This window comes from Spermophilus citellus (genome assembly GCF_964194105.1).
Source record: "Spermophilus citellus genome assembly, chromosome: 3".
Classification (NCBI taxonomy): Eukaryota; Metazoa; Chordata; class Mammalia; order Rodentia; family Sciuridae; genus Spermophilus; species Spermophilus citellus.
Window position 1 is genome coordinate 213,134,358 of NC_138184.1, and position 16,641 is coordinate 213,150,998.

General features: G+C 38.6%; 1 protein-coding gene across 7 annotated transcripts in view; it reads right to left on the minus strand.

The window, feature by feature from the left end:
- Window positions 1-7,551: 7,551 nt before the first annotated feature.
- The window catches only part of CNOT4 (CCR4-NOT transcription complex subunit 4), a 133,643-nt gene continuing 124,553 nt past the window's right edge, over window positions 7,552-16,641 (minus strand). For 5 of the 7 annotated variants that reach the window (XM_081287941.1, XM_081287937.1, XM_081287938.1 and 2 more), the window contains 2 exons: window positions 9,658-9,870; window positions 7,552-8,940 (listed from right to left, as the gene is read on the minus strand). In XM_081287941.1, the coding sequence (XP_081144067.1) occupies window positions 8,639-8,940; window positions 9,658-9,870 (515 nt within the window). In that variant the 3' untranslated portion in view covers window positions 7,552-8,638. The remainder of the gene's footprint in view (window positions 8,941-9,657; window positions 9,871-16,641) is intronic. The other 2 variants (XM_081287943.1, XM_081287942.1) reach the window with 1 other exon arrangement.

Sequence of the window (16,641 nt, forward strand, 5' to 3'; positions counted from 1 at the left end):
AGATTCAACCTTTTGTTATGAAGGTGCTGGGGAGGGTGTCCTTGGACAGCTTTGACAGGGACGTGACATGAACCATTTTAGTCTCTCTGAACCCCAGGTGCTGGCTGTCTGTTGACAATAAGTCATCAGCTCTACCCGCTGCCATCCTCTCCTCTGTATTACAGTTTTCAGATTCTTTCCCTAGTTAGATCCTGTGACCAGGAGGGACACAGGTGAAATGTGAAAGGTGGAAGAGAAGATATCATCATTCTCCAAGTGGCAGCTGTAGGCAGGTGGCCACTGGTAAATGTGGGGTTTTGGTAGCAGCTTCTTAGAATCTTCCTGGGGTCACCCGCTGAGGGCACTCTGGGGAGGCCTTGAAGGACTCCTGCAATTCCAGATCTGAAAGCCAGCAGAGCCTCCCTGACCATCCTCCTCTGGCCCTCCCCATGCAGGTTTTCAAAATTCTTCACTAGAAACATTCCTACAGTGACATCATAAACTTCATTTTGGACCACTCCCCAAAGTTCCTATCTCACCTGTGCCTCTTATAAGATAACTCCCAAACAGTTTCTACCGCTGGCCTTTCTCCTTTGCACCACAGCCAAACTTCCAACTATTTCCTGGGACACCTCCACCCAGACTACCTGCTAGAACCTTAAGCCAACAAATTAAACAAAACAAAACAATTGGCTCTGTTTGAACTATAGTAGTTCCTTTTCACATTTCTTTTAAATACAATTAGTTATTCCAAGTATCTGGCTCAAAATAACATTATTTTAGTTTCAGAAATATTAAATTGAAAAGGCATAAATCAGTTTCTCTTTAAATCTGTTATTAGAGTCTTAACATTATCCAGACCACACAAAGATATATCTCTCTGGCCTGTGAATAGTCTTGTACACCTCATATTATTTATCTCCCATCAGGTAAAATATTTGAGAACCTACTTTGTGTGATATTGTTGTTTCTCAAGGAGTTTACAACCTTGTAGAGGGTCTAGAAGAAATCTAAAATTGTTGTTAGGTAGCTTCTTTTATCCTTCAACTATGGTTAGTAACTTGCAAAATTTGTTCATTTCTTCTTAAATCTCTCTTGAATTCTTCCCTCTTTTTTCTATTCCAACCAAACTCCCTTATTAGCACAAAACCTTCCCACAGAGGACTGGGTATTCATAAAACAGAATCCTACCCAGACTCTGCCCTGCTTAGAAACTGTCAGTGGCTCATTTCCAAAGAAAGCAGGGCCCCTTACAATTCTGGACTTCTTTCCCACAAGTCCCCCCTACAAAACCCAAGTTCCTTCCAAATTAAGATCAGTGCCCAAATGTGCCCTAAGCGCTCTCATTTTGATGCCTTTCCCTGTTCCTCCATCTCCATTAATATCCAAAGCTCTCACCTCTTTAAGCTACCTTGACACTCTGCCCTTCTGAAACTCACATTCGGCCTTGTTTTAGAGCCATCCGAAACTTTTCAGTTTGATAGCAGAGATCATCTTATTTTTTACACCTGAATTACACCTAGCCCAAAATAGATATTTTATTTTAAAAAATTTTAAATTAAACCCAAATCTCACATCCACATTTCAGTCCTAATTGTGTCCTTCGTCCTATTTTTCTCTTCTACAGAACTGTATTTTAAATATTTGAAGATAATCACCTCCTCTTCGTTCCTTATCTGTATAAAATCCAGAAGATACCGGCCAATTTATTAGTCCAAATGAATGTAAACATAACCCATATAAGCACAAAATAAACAAGAAGTTCCTAAGGGACTTCTTATGCAAACTTTGACTCATACCCTGATTTGGGATGAATAAATGCAGTATCCCTTCATATCCTTTCACCAACCACCATGTGACTAAAATAAGGCAGAATGTCAGGGGTTATGGCTCAGCGGGGGAACACTTGCCTAGCACGTGCAAAGCCTTGGGTTCAATCCTTAGCACCACGTAAAAATAAATAAAATAAAGGTATTGTGTCCAACTGCAACTAAAAAATAAATATTTAAAAAAGGGGGGGGGGAATAAGATACCACTCTTTCCGGGCATGGTGGTGCATGCCTGTAATTCCAGTGGCTTGGGAGGTGGAGGCAGGAAGATTCTGAGTTCAAAGCCAGCCTCAGCAAAAGCGAGGCACTAAGCAACTCAGTGAGACCCTGTCTCTAAATAAAATACAAAATAGGGCCAGGGATGTGGCTCGGTAGTCAAGTGCCCCTGAGTTTAATCCCTGTACCCCCTCCCCCCAAAAGAGATAACACTCTTACCACTTTGTAAACAAAAAAGCTGGCCAAGCACTTGGAGTTTTGGAACCAAGTCATTAATAAATGTAGCCCAGGATGGGCAAAAATTAGTCCGATCTCTACTTTAAAAAAAAAAAAAAATCTGTGACCTAAGACAAAGACTTTGTCTACTTTTGGCACATGAGTCTGATAAAAGCATAGGAATTCCTGCTACTGAAACAACATAAAAATGTATCTCTGGATGGTTGTAATACACCAGGGACTTTTATTAACATTATTTTAGTTTTGGAAATATTAAATTGAAAAGGCACAAATCAGTTTCTGTTATTAGAGTTTTAACATTATCCAGACCACACACAAATCTCTCTCTCACACCTACTTCCTTCAGCTGTAAGGAAAAGCCATGTAAGGAGGTGCAATGACCACACCTACTAACACCTTCCTTTTTTTTTCTTCTGGTACTGGGATTTGAACTCAGGGGTGCTCTACCACCAAGCTGCAACACCAGCCCTTTTGAGACGGTTTTTTTTTCTTTTTCTTTTTTTGGACTGGGGATTGAACCCAGGGTTCTTAACCACTAAGCCATATCCCAAGCCCTTTTTTATTGTACTAAGTTGCTTAGGGCTTCGCTAAATTGCTGAGGCTGGCTTTGAACTTGTGATCTTGCCTCAGCCTCCAGAGCCACTGGGGTTACAGGCATTTGCCAATGTGCCTGGCAGTCCAATACTTGCCTAACACACCATTTCCCTTGGAGACGAACCAAGCAGAACATATTCTTTAGAATGGCCAATTCCTCTCAGGTGTATTTTGAATATGTGGGCCCATGTATATGTTCTTTCGCAAATCATCTGAGTTACCACCAAGGGAAAGAATCCCTGTGGAAATACCTTAGTTCTTAAAATTTTTTAAAATCATTTACTAATTCCCTAAATTAATTTGTTCAGACAATCTTCCTGTTGGACCATCCATGAGTGTCTGAAGATTAATCCTGAAGTACATTAACAATCTGGTAATAAGTACAAAGAGAGTACTGATTTTTGTGATAAAATACACTTTTGCAAATAGTTGTTGCTAACAACTTCAGCCATCTTTCATTTGCACAGACCAGTTGGGCAGAGGTAGTTAAATCCTACAGAGGACATATCTCATAAACACATTTAGGTTATCTAAGATTTCTGATTTTTAAAAGTTTACAAATCCTAATAATAAAGATCCTAACCCAAATGTTGTTGGTAAAACTTTGATAGAAAACTCATGTGCGGTATATCCCATATCTTCAAGTTTAGGCAAACTGTTGGAGAGATACAATCAAATTTAGCTCATTACTGTGTTATAGCAGAATTCCTGTGGAAATACCTTGTTGACACTTATGAAACTGTTCCCAGAATACAATTCACATGCAGGTAAAAGTGTGCTATTTTTTCTTTTTTTGTGATTCTGTAATTATCCTTTAATCGCCTAAGTCTAGGCAATAACCTATATCCTTCTGTCTTGCAACCCCCACCTTCCCAAAACTACAGCAAAATTTAACGTTCAGCTTAAACTAACCACAAACTAAAAGAACACTGCTGGAAACAGTAAGTTAAAAAGGGAAATCAGCTGGGATACAATTCAGCGGTAGAGAATGTACAGCCCCTGGTTTCAGTCCCCAGACACACACACAAATAAGGTTAAAAACAGATGACGATGACAGGTGCCATTCAAACCAAGGAACATACAACATGCTGGTTTGTGCTCATTGGCCAATGGGAAGAGAGTACCCCCCCCCCTACATTTTTGCACACAAATTATGCCTATTAGTTTGTAAAATCAGAGCATGAATCTGGGCAAAGATGGCAGATCAAACCTATGTATCTAATTTCATTTCTTTCTAAAAGTTCACCAAAATTAGAGTAAAGAAGTAAAAGCAGATTAACAGCAATAAAATGTGGGAACCTCGAAATAAGATGGTTGTGGACTTAGTTGATTTGAGGAAGTCCAACCTTAAGCTAACAGTGGGTAAAACTGAGATCCAATCCCATTTATATGACAAAATCTTCCAGGGCACAGAAACTGACAGTGCTGGGCACCTTCAAGCCAGCGATAAAGCATACAGGAGGAGACTAAAATAGACTACTAAGAAAGTGACACAGGATGTTAGCTCCTTGGACTCATTCCCCAACTCCACCCCATGGCAAAATCACTCTTCTAAAAGAGCAGGTATTTTAAGACGTAATCTTTGGGAAGGACTAAAAACAGAGGGATTAAGAAATATATATTTAATGAAAACAAAAGCCTCAATACTTGATTCGCCGTCAGTCAGACCCTTACCCTCCAGGCCAGCTGCTTCTCTATGGACTCTGACCATCAGAGACAAGGCCCTTAAGACACTGGCAACAAGGGTTTCCCGGCCACCCAGGTCTTCCAACAGGAGCTCAAAGTTGGCAAGCTCTCTTTTTGCTTTCAAAACTTCCAATCAAATCTTCAGTCTTATTCATGAGCAGATAACAAAGGGTTATCAAGCACTGGAGAAGACTCTAACAAGGGAGATGGGAATGGAAGCAAACAGAGATAAAATCAATCTGGAGAAACGCAAAAACAAGAAAACTATACGTAACAAGGTTAAGAGAAAACTTCCTATAAAAAAGAAGAAAAGTTAGAGATGGAAAACTGGAGAAAAGATAAGAAAAGCAGAAGAAAAGTCCCTAACGTCCAATTTTTGAATAATGAGATCTTTTGAAAGAAGGACAGAGAAAATAAGTGCAAGAATTTCACTAATGAAATAAGTAAAAAACACTTTCCCAGAGCTGGACATGAATTACCAGATTTAAAAAGCCCACACTGTGTTCAGCACAATGAATTAAATGAAGCCACACCTATAGTGCTAGTGTTTCTAGCACTATAGGAACATACACACTTTTGACATTTCAGAACACAGAAGACAAACTTGCCACAAGCTTCCCCAGAGAGAGTAAAACAGGGTACATATAAAGGATAAGAGTAGTCTTGGAGTTTTTATCAGCAATATGGAAAGAAGACAATACATTCAAAATTCTGAAGGAAAAAATATAGCTTAAATTTGGCAGATACCAAACTATTTATTGAAATAGAAAATTATTTTCAGACATGCAAATTTTGTTTAAAATATTTTTCATGTAACTTTCTCAAGAAATTATGGGAGAATGTCACTCCAGCAAAGTGAGAGACTTTAAAAAAAAAAAAAAAAAGGCTAGGGTATGGGTTCTAGCACTATAGGAAAAAGAGGATCCAAACAAGGAAAAGGGAAATCCTAGGAATGATCACTGTATATAGGATCTGAGTATCATGACTTGAGAGACAGACACAGTGCTGTCAGCAACAGGATTCTCACTGCTACTGTACCAATAGGATGCCTGAATCAGACACAGTGACCTTAGGTACAGAAAATAGCAGATGGCTCTTTTAGACCCTACATGTGCCAAAAATAAAGGACCAGGCTTACAGACAGACCTGTCAAATATCCCAACCCATGTCTTTTAAACTTACCAGAAGAGCTACTACAACCACTATAACCATAACCCAGAGATTTTTTAACCCAGAGATTGATGGTAATATTGCTCTTCTCTTACACAGCAAGGCTTGGCTTATTACTCATCTTTTAAAAATTAAACAATGTATATTTTTCAGGGATACATATATTGCTGACAAAAATCTGAAGACAAGATTGACACAAGAAAACAGGATAATGGTTATTTGTGGATGATCAAGAAAGGGAAGTGGAGTTAGAGAGAAGCACCCAAAGGGGTAACATATTGAAGGCTCTATTCCTAACCTGGGTGCTAGGCACATAGGTCATTATTGCTTATTTTTATCCTTTAAACAATAGTCCTAGTTTTTTTTTAATAAAGTCTTTTGGATATATGATTCAGTAAACATAAACACGATTACAGTACAACCTCCCAAGGTAGAACTTCCCTCCTTTGACTGAAAAAACAACTTTTCATTGACACACCTGTCTCAGGACCCACCCCCTACCAGCACACCTATCTCCTCCCCCACCACACACAAAAACCTTAATTACAAGACATTGCTTCCTGAATATTATTCGCGTGTTGGTCCATCACAATGTGATGGTTCAAGAGACCAAGGCCAAGTTCATAAGGCACAGAGAGTCTGTGGTTATCAGTCCTTTCCTCTCTGATCACAGTAACACTTTTGATTAATTTTTACAAACATTTTGCTACCCTCTTGGTCAGCATCTATTTGTAGCAACATTTGTTTGAGAATGATATCTCAAAAACTTTCTTAAAAACAACAGTACAAACTAAAGAATGAGAAAATCTTAACCACTAAGCCCTTTTTTATTGTACTAAGTTGCTTAGGGCTTCGCTAAATTGCTGAGGCTGGCTTTGAACTTGTGATCCTCTTGCCTCAGCATCCAGAGCCACTGGGATTACAGGCATGTGCCACTGTGCCTGGCAGTCTAATACTTCCCAAACACACTATTTCCCTTGGAGACGAACCAAGCAGAACAAGTCTGTAGAATGGCCAATTCCTCTCAGGTGTACTTTGAATATATGGGCCCATGTATATGTTCTTTCGCAAATCATCTGAATTACCACCAAGGGAAAGAATCCCTGTGGAAATACCTTAGTTTTTTAAAAAAATTAAGAAAATCAATCTGAAAGCACAGTATTAGAATTTAGATCTAGGTAATTCACCCTACAATGTTCCTCTTCATGGACATGTGTAATACAATGGTAACTTCTGAAAGCAGTTCCAAATAAGACAGACACCATATAGACTGCTAGTGTTCTAGAAGGGGAAATTTAATTTCTATCCTCTACCCTCCTTTGATCAGTAATGTGATCACTTCTCCATCAGGAGGCACTCCCTAAAATGGTCTACCATTAAAAGATGTATCTATGGGCTGGGCACCATGGCACATACCTGTAATCCCAGCAACTGGGGAGGTTGAGGTAGGAGAATCACAAATTCCAAGGCCAGCCTCAGCAACTCAGGGAGTCTCTAAGCATCTTAGTGAGACCCTGTCTCTTAAATAAAAAATTAAAAGGGCTGGGGATGGCTCCCGGGTTCAATCTCTAGTACCAAAAAAACCCAACAACAAAAAAGCCAAAACCAAAAACATGTTATCTTCTTCCACTGGCTTTCAGGTCTTGTGGACAAGATAAACTGATCTTCAAAAATTATAATCAATGGTTTGGTTTTGTTTTCCTAATTTCTTCTTCTAAACCATCCTCTCTATTGCTGAAGATGTAAAATCAAATGAAAACATCAAATGGCACTTGTCACAAAATGTTTCAAACTCACATGAAATAAAAATGGAAAAACAGAAGCAAGAACAACCCAAGGGTCATCATCAAGTTTTTTGTTTTATTTAAGATTTTAGTTTTAATTCTGAAGAAAGAGGTACATTTCCTTGTTTTTAGTTTTAGCATCAGGTTATAACCAGGTTTCTGTTTGCTTTTCTCCTGTCTTTTCAATACTGCACGAACGTCCAGAAACTACAGGGTTATGTAAAAGCTGCAGGCAAGGAGGTCAGAGATTTGCTCCTGTTGGTGATCCTGTGGCCCCAGAGCAGTGCTATCTCAGAGTGCCCTCATCAGGTGGATTGAAGGTCAAAGAAAAAAAGATTCTGACAGAGGAAAAAGACTGAAGAAATCACTTATATTTCAGCTCTTATAATATGTATAGGTATTAAATCTGTGAATACTTTTTTTCTTTAAAACATTTGAATTTACTTTAAATCTAAAGCCAAAATTTGTTTTCTCCTTTTAAAAAAATCACTTCTCCCCTCCTTATGCTCTTTAGCAATAGGCCAGTTACTACTTCAGATCAATTTGTCTTTCCATCGACTTCCAATAAATTCTTTTGCTTAACGACATAATCAAGTCCTCCCCATCAACTCAACAAAAGAATTAAAAATTAAATTAAAAGCATTTTTCCTGCAATAGTGATAAGCTGAATAAAAGATGGATGCCAGGATCACTGCTTTCCCCCATTCATCTAGCAATCTCATTTAATTTAACCTGGTTTTCAAACTTCTGCAGTTGATAATGCATTTCCTTGACCTTTCCTATAGATTAATCGTCATTTTCTGCTAAGCAGATTATGTCATTATTATGCGCAACAGACAAACAGTAATTTTCTAAGTATCGAGACTGCCCTTTGATTTCTTTTTTTTCCCCTCTCCTTAAAAAGGCATTTTTTTTAAACATTCAACAGTGTCACTCAAATGCTGAATCAACAGAAACTTTTACAATTAAAAAAAAAGATGGTAATGACCCTGTGATCGCATTGCATCTGGGGGTAGGGAGAAAAAAATTGATCAGGAACTGGATTCTTCAGAACATAAGAGATGAGAGGGAGCTGTGGGTGGGCTGAGAGGGAGAAAACAGGGTGGGACAAATCCTGCATTTTCTAATGTTTCTCCTCTTTGCCTAGTGGCGGTCCAGTGTTGAACTCTGTAGTAGATCTGCGGGAGTTTTGCTGGGGGGTCTGAAGGCCGTCTGAAAGCCGGGGGGTGGGGAGTGGAAGCTGGAAGGATTTGACGGAGGAGGGTAGGGACTCCAACTGGCTCTGTGCAAGGGGATCTGTGTGCTGAAGGGGGCGCTGTGGTGGGTCTGCGACGGAGCAGCGCTGGGGCCGTCCATTTCTGTGAGGGCCTGAAGGGATTTTAGCCAGTGTGGAGGATTGTCATCTTGAAGAGAGTCTAAACTGTTTCCTGAAGATGCTGGAATACCTAAAGAGAGAACAGAAAACAGGAGGGAAAATGGTGAGTCTGTAGAGGAAGAATAAGTAGTTCACCAAATTGAAAAAGACAAAAGTGATTAGCTTATCCAAGAAGAAATGCAAAAAATTATAATTTGAAGTTTCTTCCAAATAAAACCTTTAAAACCTCATTATGTTCTATTTATTCCCCGAATCCAGCAATTACTAAGATTTACTGTCACACAAACCCATGCCCCTCTTCAACTAGCAACTTAGTCCCCCATTGTCAGAGACAGAACTGAAAAAAAAAAAAAAAAAACCCAAACAAACAAAAAACCTATTCCCCAAAATTGAATGACTATATTTTTCCCACTGTGCTTGTCTTTCTCTAAGAAGGATACATAAACAAGATAGCCTTATAATAGAGAGCTTTATTTTTAAAAAGTGGAGTATGTTTCTTTTAAGACGGCTCAGATTCTTTTGTACTTTGAGGCCTACAAAATACACACATACTGCCAGATGTGAATACCTACTTAGACCAAAAGGAGCAACCGAGGCACCAAACGCCTTACTACACAACGAGGCCGACAGCTGCACAGACTGCACAGCCCTGAGAATCAAACAGGCCACCCCTCACTTGGGGCTTTGTGGAAAGGAATGCACGTCCAAGAGACCTCTGCTTTGATCTAATCTGTGCTAAAAACCAAATGTTGGCTGTGAGTGGAGCTGAAGGGGATGAGGGAGTTACCTGTGATGATGGCTGGGTCTGTCCAGCTGCCAGGGCTGTCCCAACTCACGCTGTCGGTGGTGGCAGTGTTGGACGTTGGTGCACTGTGGTTGGCGTTGGAGGGGGAAGAAGAATTGGGCAGTCCACCAAAGTTGATGTTAATGTTGGGTAGAAGTGCCCTTAGCCCGTCCTGCCATTCCTTCATATTTAAACTCTCTACAGAACTGCTGTTGTCTGGGAGATTTACCAACAAAAAAATGAAAGATAAAAAAAAAATAAAAGCTGACGTTAGAAACATATGTTGTTCTTTAGTGGTTAAATGGGAGAAGAGTTATTCTTTCTTTATTGAGCATTTAAAATGGGCTGTTCTAGCAAAATAAACTGGGTTAGGAATTTGCTTGTGAGCTCAGAGCCCCTGAAGTTAAGGGAGGGGAAACCTGCTCAAGGATCTGGAGAGGGAGCTTCTTGTCTCTCTAGCCTCTTCACCACTATGTGTGGGCAAATCCAGTTCCAAGACTCAATGCTCCAGAACACAATCTAGTTCCAGTTATATTATGAAGATTCAGTTAGTAAGGCATTTAGCCGGCCGAACTGATGTACACTATAAAAAAATCAAATCTGCAAAGTTCAATATAGGAGCTTATTTTGGGGTCCATTAAAGGGAAAAGAGAAATCATTGTATGAAGAATAAACATAAGCCAATATAAAAAGAATAATAATTAAGTTCTTCCTGATTATAAAACTGGCAATGCATTTCAGAGGACAAAGCAGTAATGAACAGGCTTTTGAATTTGAAAGGGGGATTTTTATGTTAATCACAAAGACCAAGGAGGCAGGGGCTGGGACACCTCTTGGATGGAATAATTTCCAACAGTTTGCTACTCTACTAGAACATCTCTACCAATTATTCAAAAGCTAAGTTCTGGAGTCCTACAGTTTCCAGGGCCTATTTATGAATAATGTCAAACATAGACACTAACAATAAAAAGGTTTTTTTATAAATTATGACTAAGCTCAGTTGATGTACTACCATTCAGAATCCACACAGTATGACTAACTGGTGGTGGTGCTAGGTAGACTCTAATAACTACTTACAATAATTGTTTTTACTGAAAATAGAAATGTGAATCAAATTACCAACTAGAAAATAAGCATAGAAAAATATTTCTAGTTCTACAGAATTGATTAAGTCAACATTGAGAATGAGGAGGAGGAGGAACATGAGGAGGATGAGGATGATATTCTATCAGGGACAGTCTATGCCATTAAGGAATTTGGAATTTTCTTTTTGTAATTGCTTTGCGCCAAGTTTTATCAAGTTTCATCAAGTGAAGCATTTACTTTCACCTTATTAATAAAAAGAAAAAGTACAACTAAATCAAATAGAATCATCTCTGACTTTGACTAAGATGAAGATAAACTACTATACACTATACAAACAATAGAAGGAAAAATCAATTCCTCAAAACTTTCTTTTCACAATTATCCTTCTCACAGCTACATATTATTTTATATTTGCATTGTGTCATCTAATTTACAAGGCACTCTCATAATTAATCATTATTTCATTTGACCCTCACAACAACCCTGTGAGGTAGGCAAACGAGGAGGAATATCTGCATTTTATAGATAAAGGAACAGACTCAAGAATAATTTGCCCAGTTCATAGAACTCATCATTGAGAACTTGAACCCTGGGGTTTTATTAAAATAAAAACAAAATATACCAAGCACTCTTTTTATCCATTTTGTATAGACTATTAGTTGTTGTTTTTTTTTTTAATGGGTCAAATATTTAAGGAAAAACCCAGGGGTCAGTGAGATATGAGATTAAAAGGAGGCAAAAAAAAGAAACACAGAAGCTTTATAGGTCTGTCCATTGGCCATGATTAGCAGGACTGAGAAACACTGTTCCTGAAAGAACAGACTAGACTCTGCAGCCAGGGGGGATGGGATGGGGGCATTCTAATCAAGGACACAACCCTAGTTCCCTAACTGCATGAGGCATAAATAAGATCACACTGGTAACAGAATCCTAGAATACCTTCAATTACAGGAAGGTTTGGTGTCTGGTACATTCTGACCTTTAAAAGCAGTCAAACTGACAGGCTGAATAAACTCAAAATGGTTTTTAACTAGACATAACCAAACTCTCACCAAAAGCGCTTCCTTGGAGGGAAATAAAATTTCTCTGAATAAAAAAGATGTAGAACCATATGGGAAATTTTCTGCAAGATAGGTAGCTAACGCCATTGAGAAGTCTATGCAAATGAGGGGCTCCTCTCTTCTACTGAGCAGGGGAGAAGACCCTGTAACTCATTCAGACCAATTTGCTCTTTCCTTTTGCTTCCCATTTAGTGAAACATGAAATTAAAGGACACTTAATTCTGCATTAGCAGAATAACACTGGTATGTGTGTAAAATGTATTTAAAATGACTATTAGCCTAAAGTCAAAAGACAATGAAATGAAGTAAGGGGTCTGTGAGAACTCGCTACTTCATGCTTGGTTTTGCTTTGAAACTAAGACTACTCTAAAAATATAAAGTCTTTCTTTTTTGAACAAAGGATATTTGTTTCTCCGATTTCAGACGAATAAAGTGTTAGGATGTTAGCTAGCGAAATTCATCTATGGCACATGATGAGGAAACAGTGAAGAACTTATATCCTTCCAGATATACTAGGATTTTATGTTACTTTGGGAAATAATTTAGCTAGTTTATAATTTTTAATAATCTTGAGCAACAAAACAAACAAGAACAACAACAACAACAACAACCCAAAACACATATGAAGGCATTTTGGAATCCTGAGAACACTGAGTGTGTGCTTTATAGTGAAGCAAAAGTGAGACAGGGAAATGGACTGTCTTCTTTACCTCTTGGAATGGGATCAGATTCCAAGTAGCTTAGAAGAAGAAAATATGTTAACTTCATTTTTTTCTCCACTGTAGTTAGGCAAGTGTTGGCATAAAGAAAGGGTAAGAGAGAGGCAATCTGTTAAAACCTAACCTCATCAAAACAGCTTACCCCAATCCAGTTGCACTTGAAATTGTCCCTTTACCCTCCCGTTACCCCCTGCCTCTGTTTTGGCTGTGGCCTTCTAGTAATTGCATTCCTTTAAGTATATATAGCAGTTTGTTTTACAGTGCTGGGGATGGAACCCAGGGCCTCACACTTTAGGCAAATGCTCTACCACCAAGCTACACCCTCAGCCCCACAGCAGGGTTTAGCAATGTCCAACACTACTGATTATTTTGGACATTATTCTTTGTCGTGGGGGGTCTGTCCTATGCACTGTGGGGTTTTTAGCAGCACTGTGGATCTCTACCACAAGATGCTAGGAACATAGAGCCCCCAGTTTGACAACCAAAATTATTGCAAATGACATTGCAAATGTTTGGGCTGTGTAGGGGGTGAATTGGTAGGTGGATGGCAAAATCTCTCCCAGCAGAGAACCACGATCAACACAAGGGAAGTTGGTTGCTTTGTTTGCAGGGCTCTACATAATTCCAACTGAGTACATATTTCCCCTTCAAAAAGTATGACTGATCAATGAGTCAACCTGATTTAAGTGCATTTCCCTTTATTTATATGAGAACTCACACTGGGAATTCAAAATATGCAAATCAGTAGTTCTAATGCAGAAAACCCATCTGCACGCTGAACACTGCAGATGGGTTGCGTAAGGCAGCTCTACAACTGACTGTCAACATAACCTTGGACACGTGTTCTACTTAGTCTTCTACCATTCCAGGACCCTACTTCATTAAGTAGGGATAACATCTGCCTTACTCTCTCATAAGGATAAAATGAAATAAGAGAAGAATAAGCAATTTGAAGCACATTCATTACTTGATGTCTAACAACAAATGCATCTCTAGTGGTCAACCCTGAACAGATGGTAACCTTTCCAATAAGCCAAGACAGGGGATTTCTTATTTGCCAGGAATTGGCCCTGTGCAAAAGTCTCTTCTTAGGAACTTGAGGATAACATCTATCATTCTCAGAGGTACTGTGTAGTCAACCTAATTAATAAACTCTCATCACCAAGAAACTGCAAAGACAAATTAAGATGTAGGAAATACTTTAAATTTTCCATAAGGAAAGTTTGAGAAGACCAAGCAAAGTACAATGAAAATCAATTACTGAACACATTTTATATTAAAAATGATACTAATTTTATTTAAAGCATTTAATTAGAACACTACATTGGGGGAAGGTTTGTTTATTGCTAATAAGGTTCAATGTTTTATGATGTTAAAAATTATTTTCATGTTATATCGACAGGTACAGTAAAACACTATTTTCAGTTTTAAAAACCAGGATGGTAGAGGGGGTCAAATTATAATATTTTTCTTTTGGGCATAGAACTTAAAAGACATGCCACTTAAAGTACTTTCAGGATGCTACACAACCACTCATATTCTCTTTTGTGAGAAGTAAATGACCAGTTTCCTTGGTTTAGAGAATATTATGGTTAAAAATGTGACAGCCTGGGGCTGGGGTTGTGGCTCAGTGGTAGAGCGCTGGCCTAGCATGTGCGAGGCCCTGGGCTTGATCCTCAGCACCACATAAAAATAAATAAAATAAAAGTATTGCATCCAACTACAACTAAAATATATATGTATGTGTGTGTGTGTGTGTGTGTGTGTGTGTGTGTATGAAAAAATTTGCTAGCTTGTTGGTGGCCTAACACCTAATTGTTAATAGGTAAATCCTTATACACTGACCACATTGACAAATCTAGTTCTTAAGCAACAATAATAGAAAATCTGTATAAAACATATGTGTGAAGACTGCCAAGCTAAAAGGCAAAGCAATTCTTGACTGAGTGCCTCCAGTGTGGAAGGAGTGCAAAAGTATTTAAACCATCATCTTTGTTCTCAAGAATCTTGAAGCTGTCCCAATGACAGTACATGAAAAGGTCAGCAAGTGCAGACCAAGCAACAAAAGAAATATCCAGAGATGTACATCACTAACAAATACCGAAAAAGTCCAGTAAAACAAGAGTCTGGTTGAGTACATGTATGGAAACTTCCCGGTGGTCGAAGCACAGCAGCATTCAAGGAGTCAATTTTGGTTACTACACAGGCTCCCTGAATCTGAAAATCTCGCACCAGGTTGAAACTATTTTTGGTATTTCTACTTAACACTGGACTAGACCAACTACTTACAGGAAATAGAGGGAAAGACATTATAAGCAATGACTACAGCACAAGATAAAATTAGGCTGTGTTCAGACATTAGACCTTTAAGAGAACATCATAAAACAGGAAAAGACAGTGATTTAGGCAAGTGCACATACAGAATGTTTCTTTACTTTCTGTTTCTCAGATTAACTGCTGCATCTTAATTATTACAAAATGCAAAACTACAGACAGCAAAATGTAGATAAACCTGCTCTTTACCAAAAGCTGTCACTGGCCACAAGCCAATGAGCTTTTCTGGTTTACATAGAATCTTTACCGGAAACAATGGAGGAAGTTGAGAGGGCAAGACGCTAGGACAAAGCATCCATCTCACCCCGATTCCATCCATTTCACACATTAGGGTATCATAGAAAATTCCATTTGAGAAAAAATATCCGCTGCTAACAGGGTGAAGACAGAAGATCTCTGTAAAATGACAACACAAAGAGATAAAAACACACTGCAGAAAAGCCCTAAAGCCAAAGGCTATTCCAGATATTATTTTCTATTAGTACATTTTTCTACCACGAGATTTGAATATTAAGCCTTCTTGGTATTTTAATTGGTGCATTGTAACTATATATAATATTGGAAGCCTTCTTGGTATTTTTGCTTCCATCTTCTTTTTGGTACCCCTTTCCCCACCAGGTCTTTCATTAACTAAACCACCTTGATGCCAATGAATTCACAAATCAACAATGTCTCCAGTTTTTATGTTCGTGTAGGAGAGCTGGCTCATATATTAAGTCTGAATCCTTAGGTTTCCATTATATCCTGTAGGACCTATGGCCAGAGACCTCACATTTCAGGTTAAACTGCTCTGTGAGAGTGGTCAGACATACCCAATCGGAAGGAGTAACTGGGAGGAGTCCCAGTCACAAAATTTTCCTAAAGTTCAGTCTGTACTTCAGTTTTTAAACCACATCTAATGGTTACTACATAAAGTCTCAATATACAACCTGATCGACTTTCTTTTATCTTCCCCGGTTCACTGTTGTCCTTTACAGTTCAAAATCAGATGCTCCTACTTCTTGCAAATGCTGCAGGGCACAGGGAACAGCCTATCTCAGTCCCTACACTTCCTGCCTCCCCCAGCCCACCTCACCCTATTATATATTATTTCCTACCAGTTTTAGATTAAAGTCCATCTCCATACTACTTATTGCAAGAAAGTATAAGCTCCCTAAAATGTCTACCAAATTTCTAGGGTTGCGTTTATTAAATAAAGGCAAGACCAATACTGCAGAGTTGCTGGGGCATAGATAAAATCTTAAAGCCTAATAGGTATGAAAGCAAAGTTTAGACAAAGTGAAAATCTTTAAAAACTCAAAAGAAGAGGGATCTGAGCAGATATAAAGGACAAAGTAATAGCAAAAAAAAAAAAATAGTCAAAAATCTGGATCAGCTAAATATGATTTATGCTATCTGGACTTTACTTCCTGTCATTCTCCTTGACTAGAACGCCTTCCTGATCTTCTCAATTTTTACTCTCTTCCAAAAGTCTGCCTTTTTTCTTCCACTCAGATCATTCCACACGACAGCACTTACGAACTGAACAACACTCACTTGGCATGTAGCTCAGTGTCTTAAGATATTTTACATTCTTTAAGATGCAGACTGGAAGGTTTGACTTGAGAAGAGCTGGAAAGTGACTTTTCCCAACAAAGTCTGTTTAGTTCTTATCTGTATGATGCTATGAACAAATGGTTCTTTCCAAAAATCTTTCTGAAATCAGGAGGAAGTTTTGGGGTTCAAGAGACCTCTGTACATGTAAACTGAGGGAAATGAGAAACACTATGATGATGTTTTTAAATGTT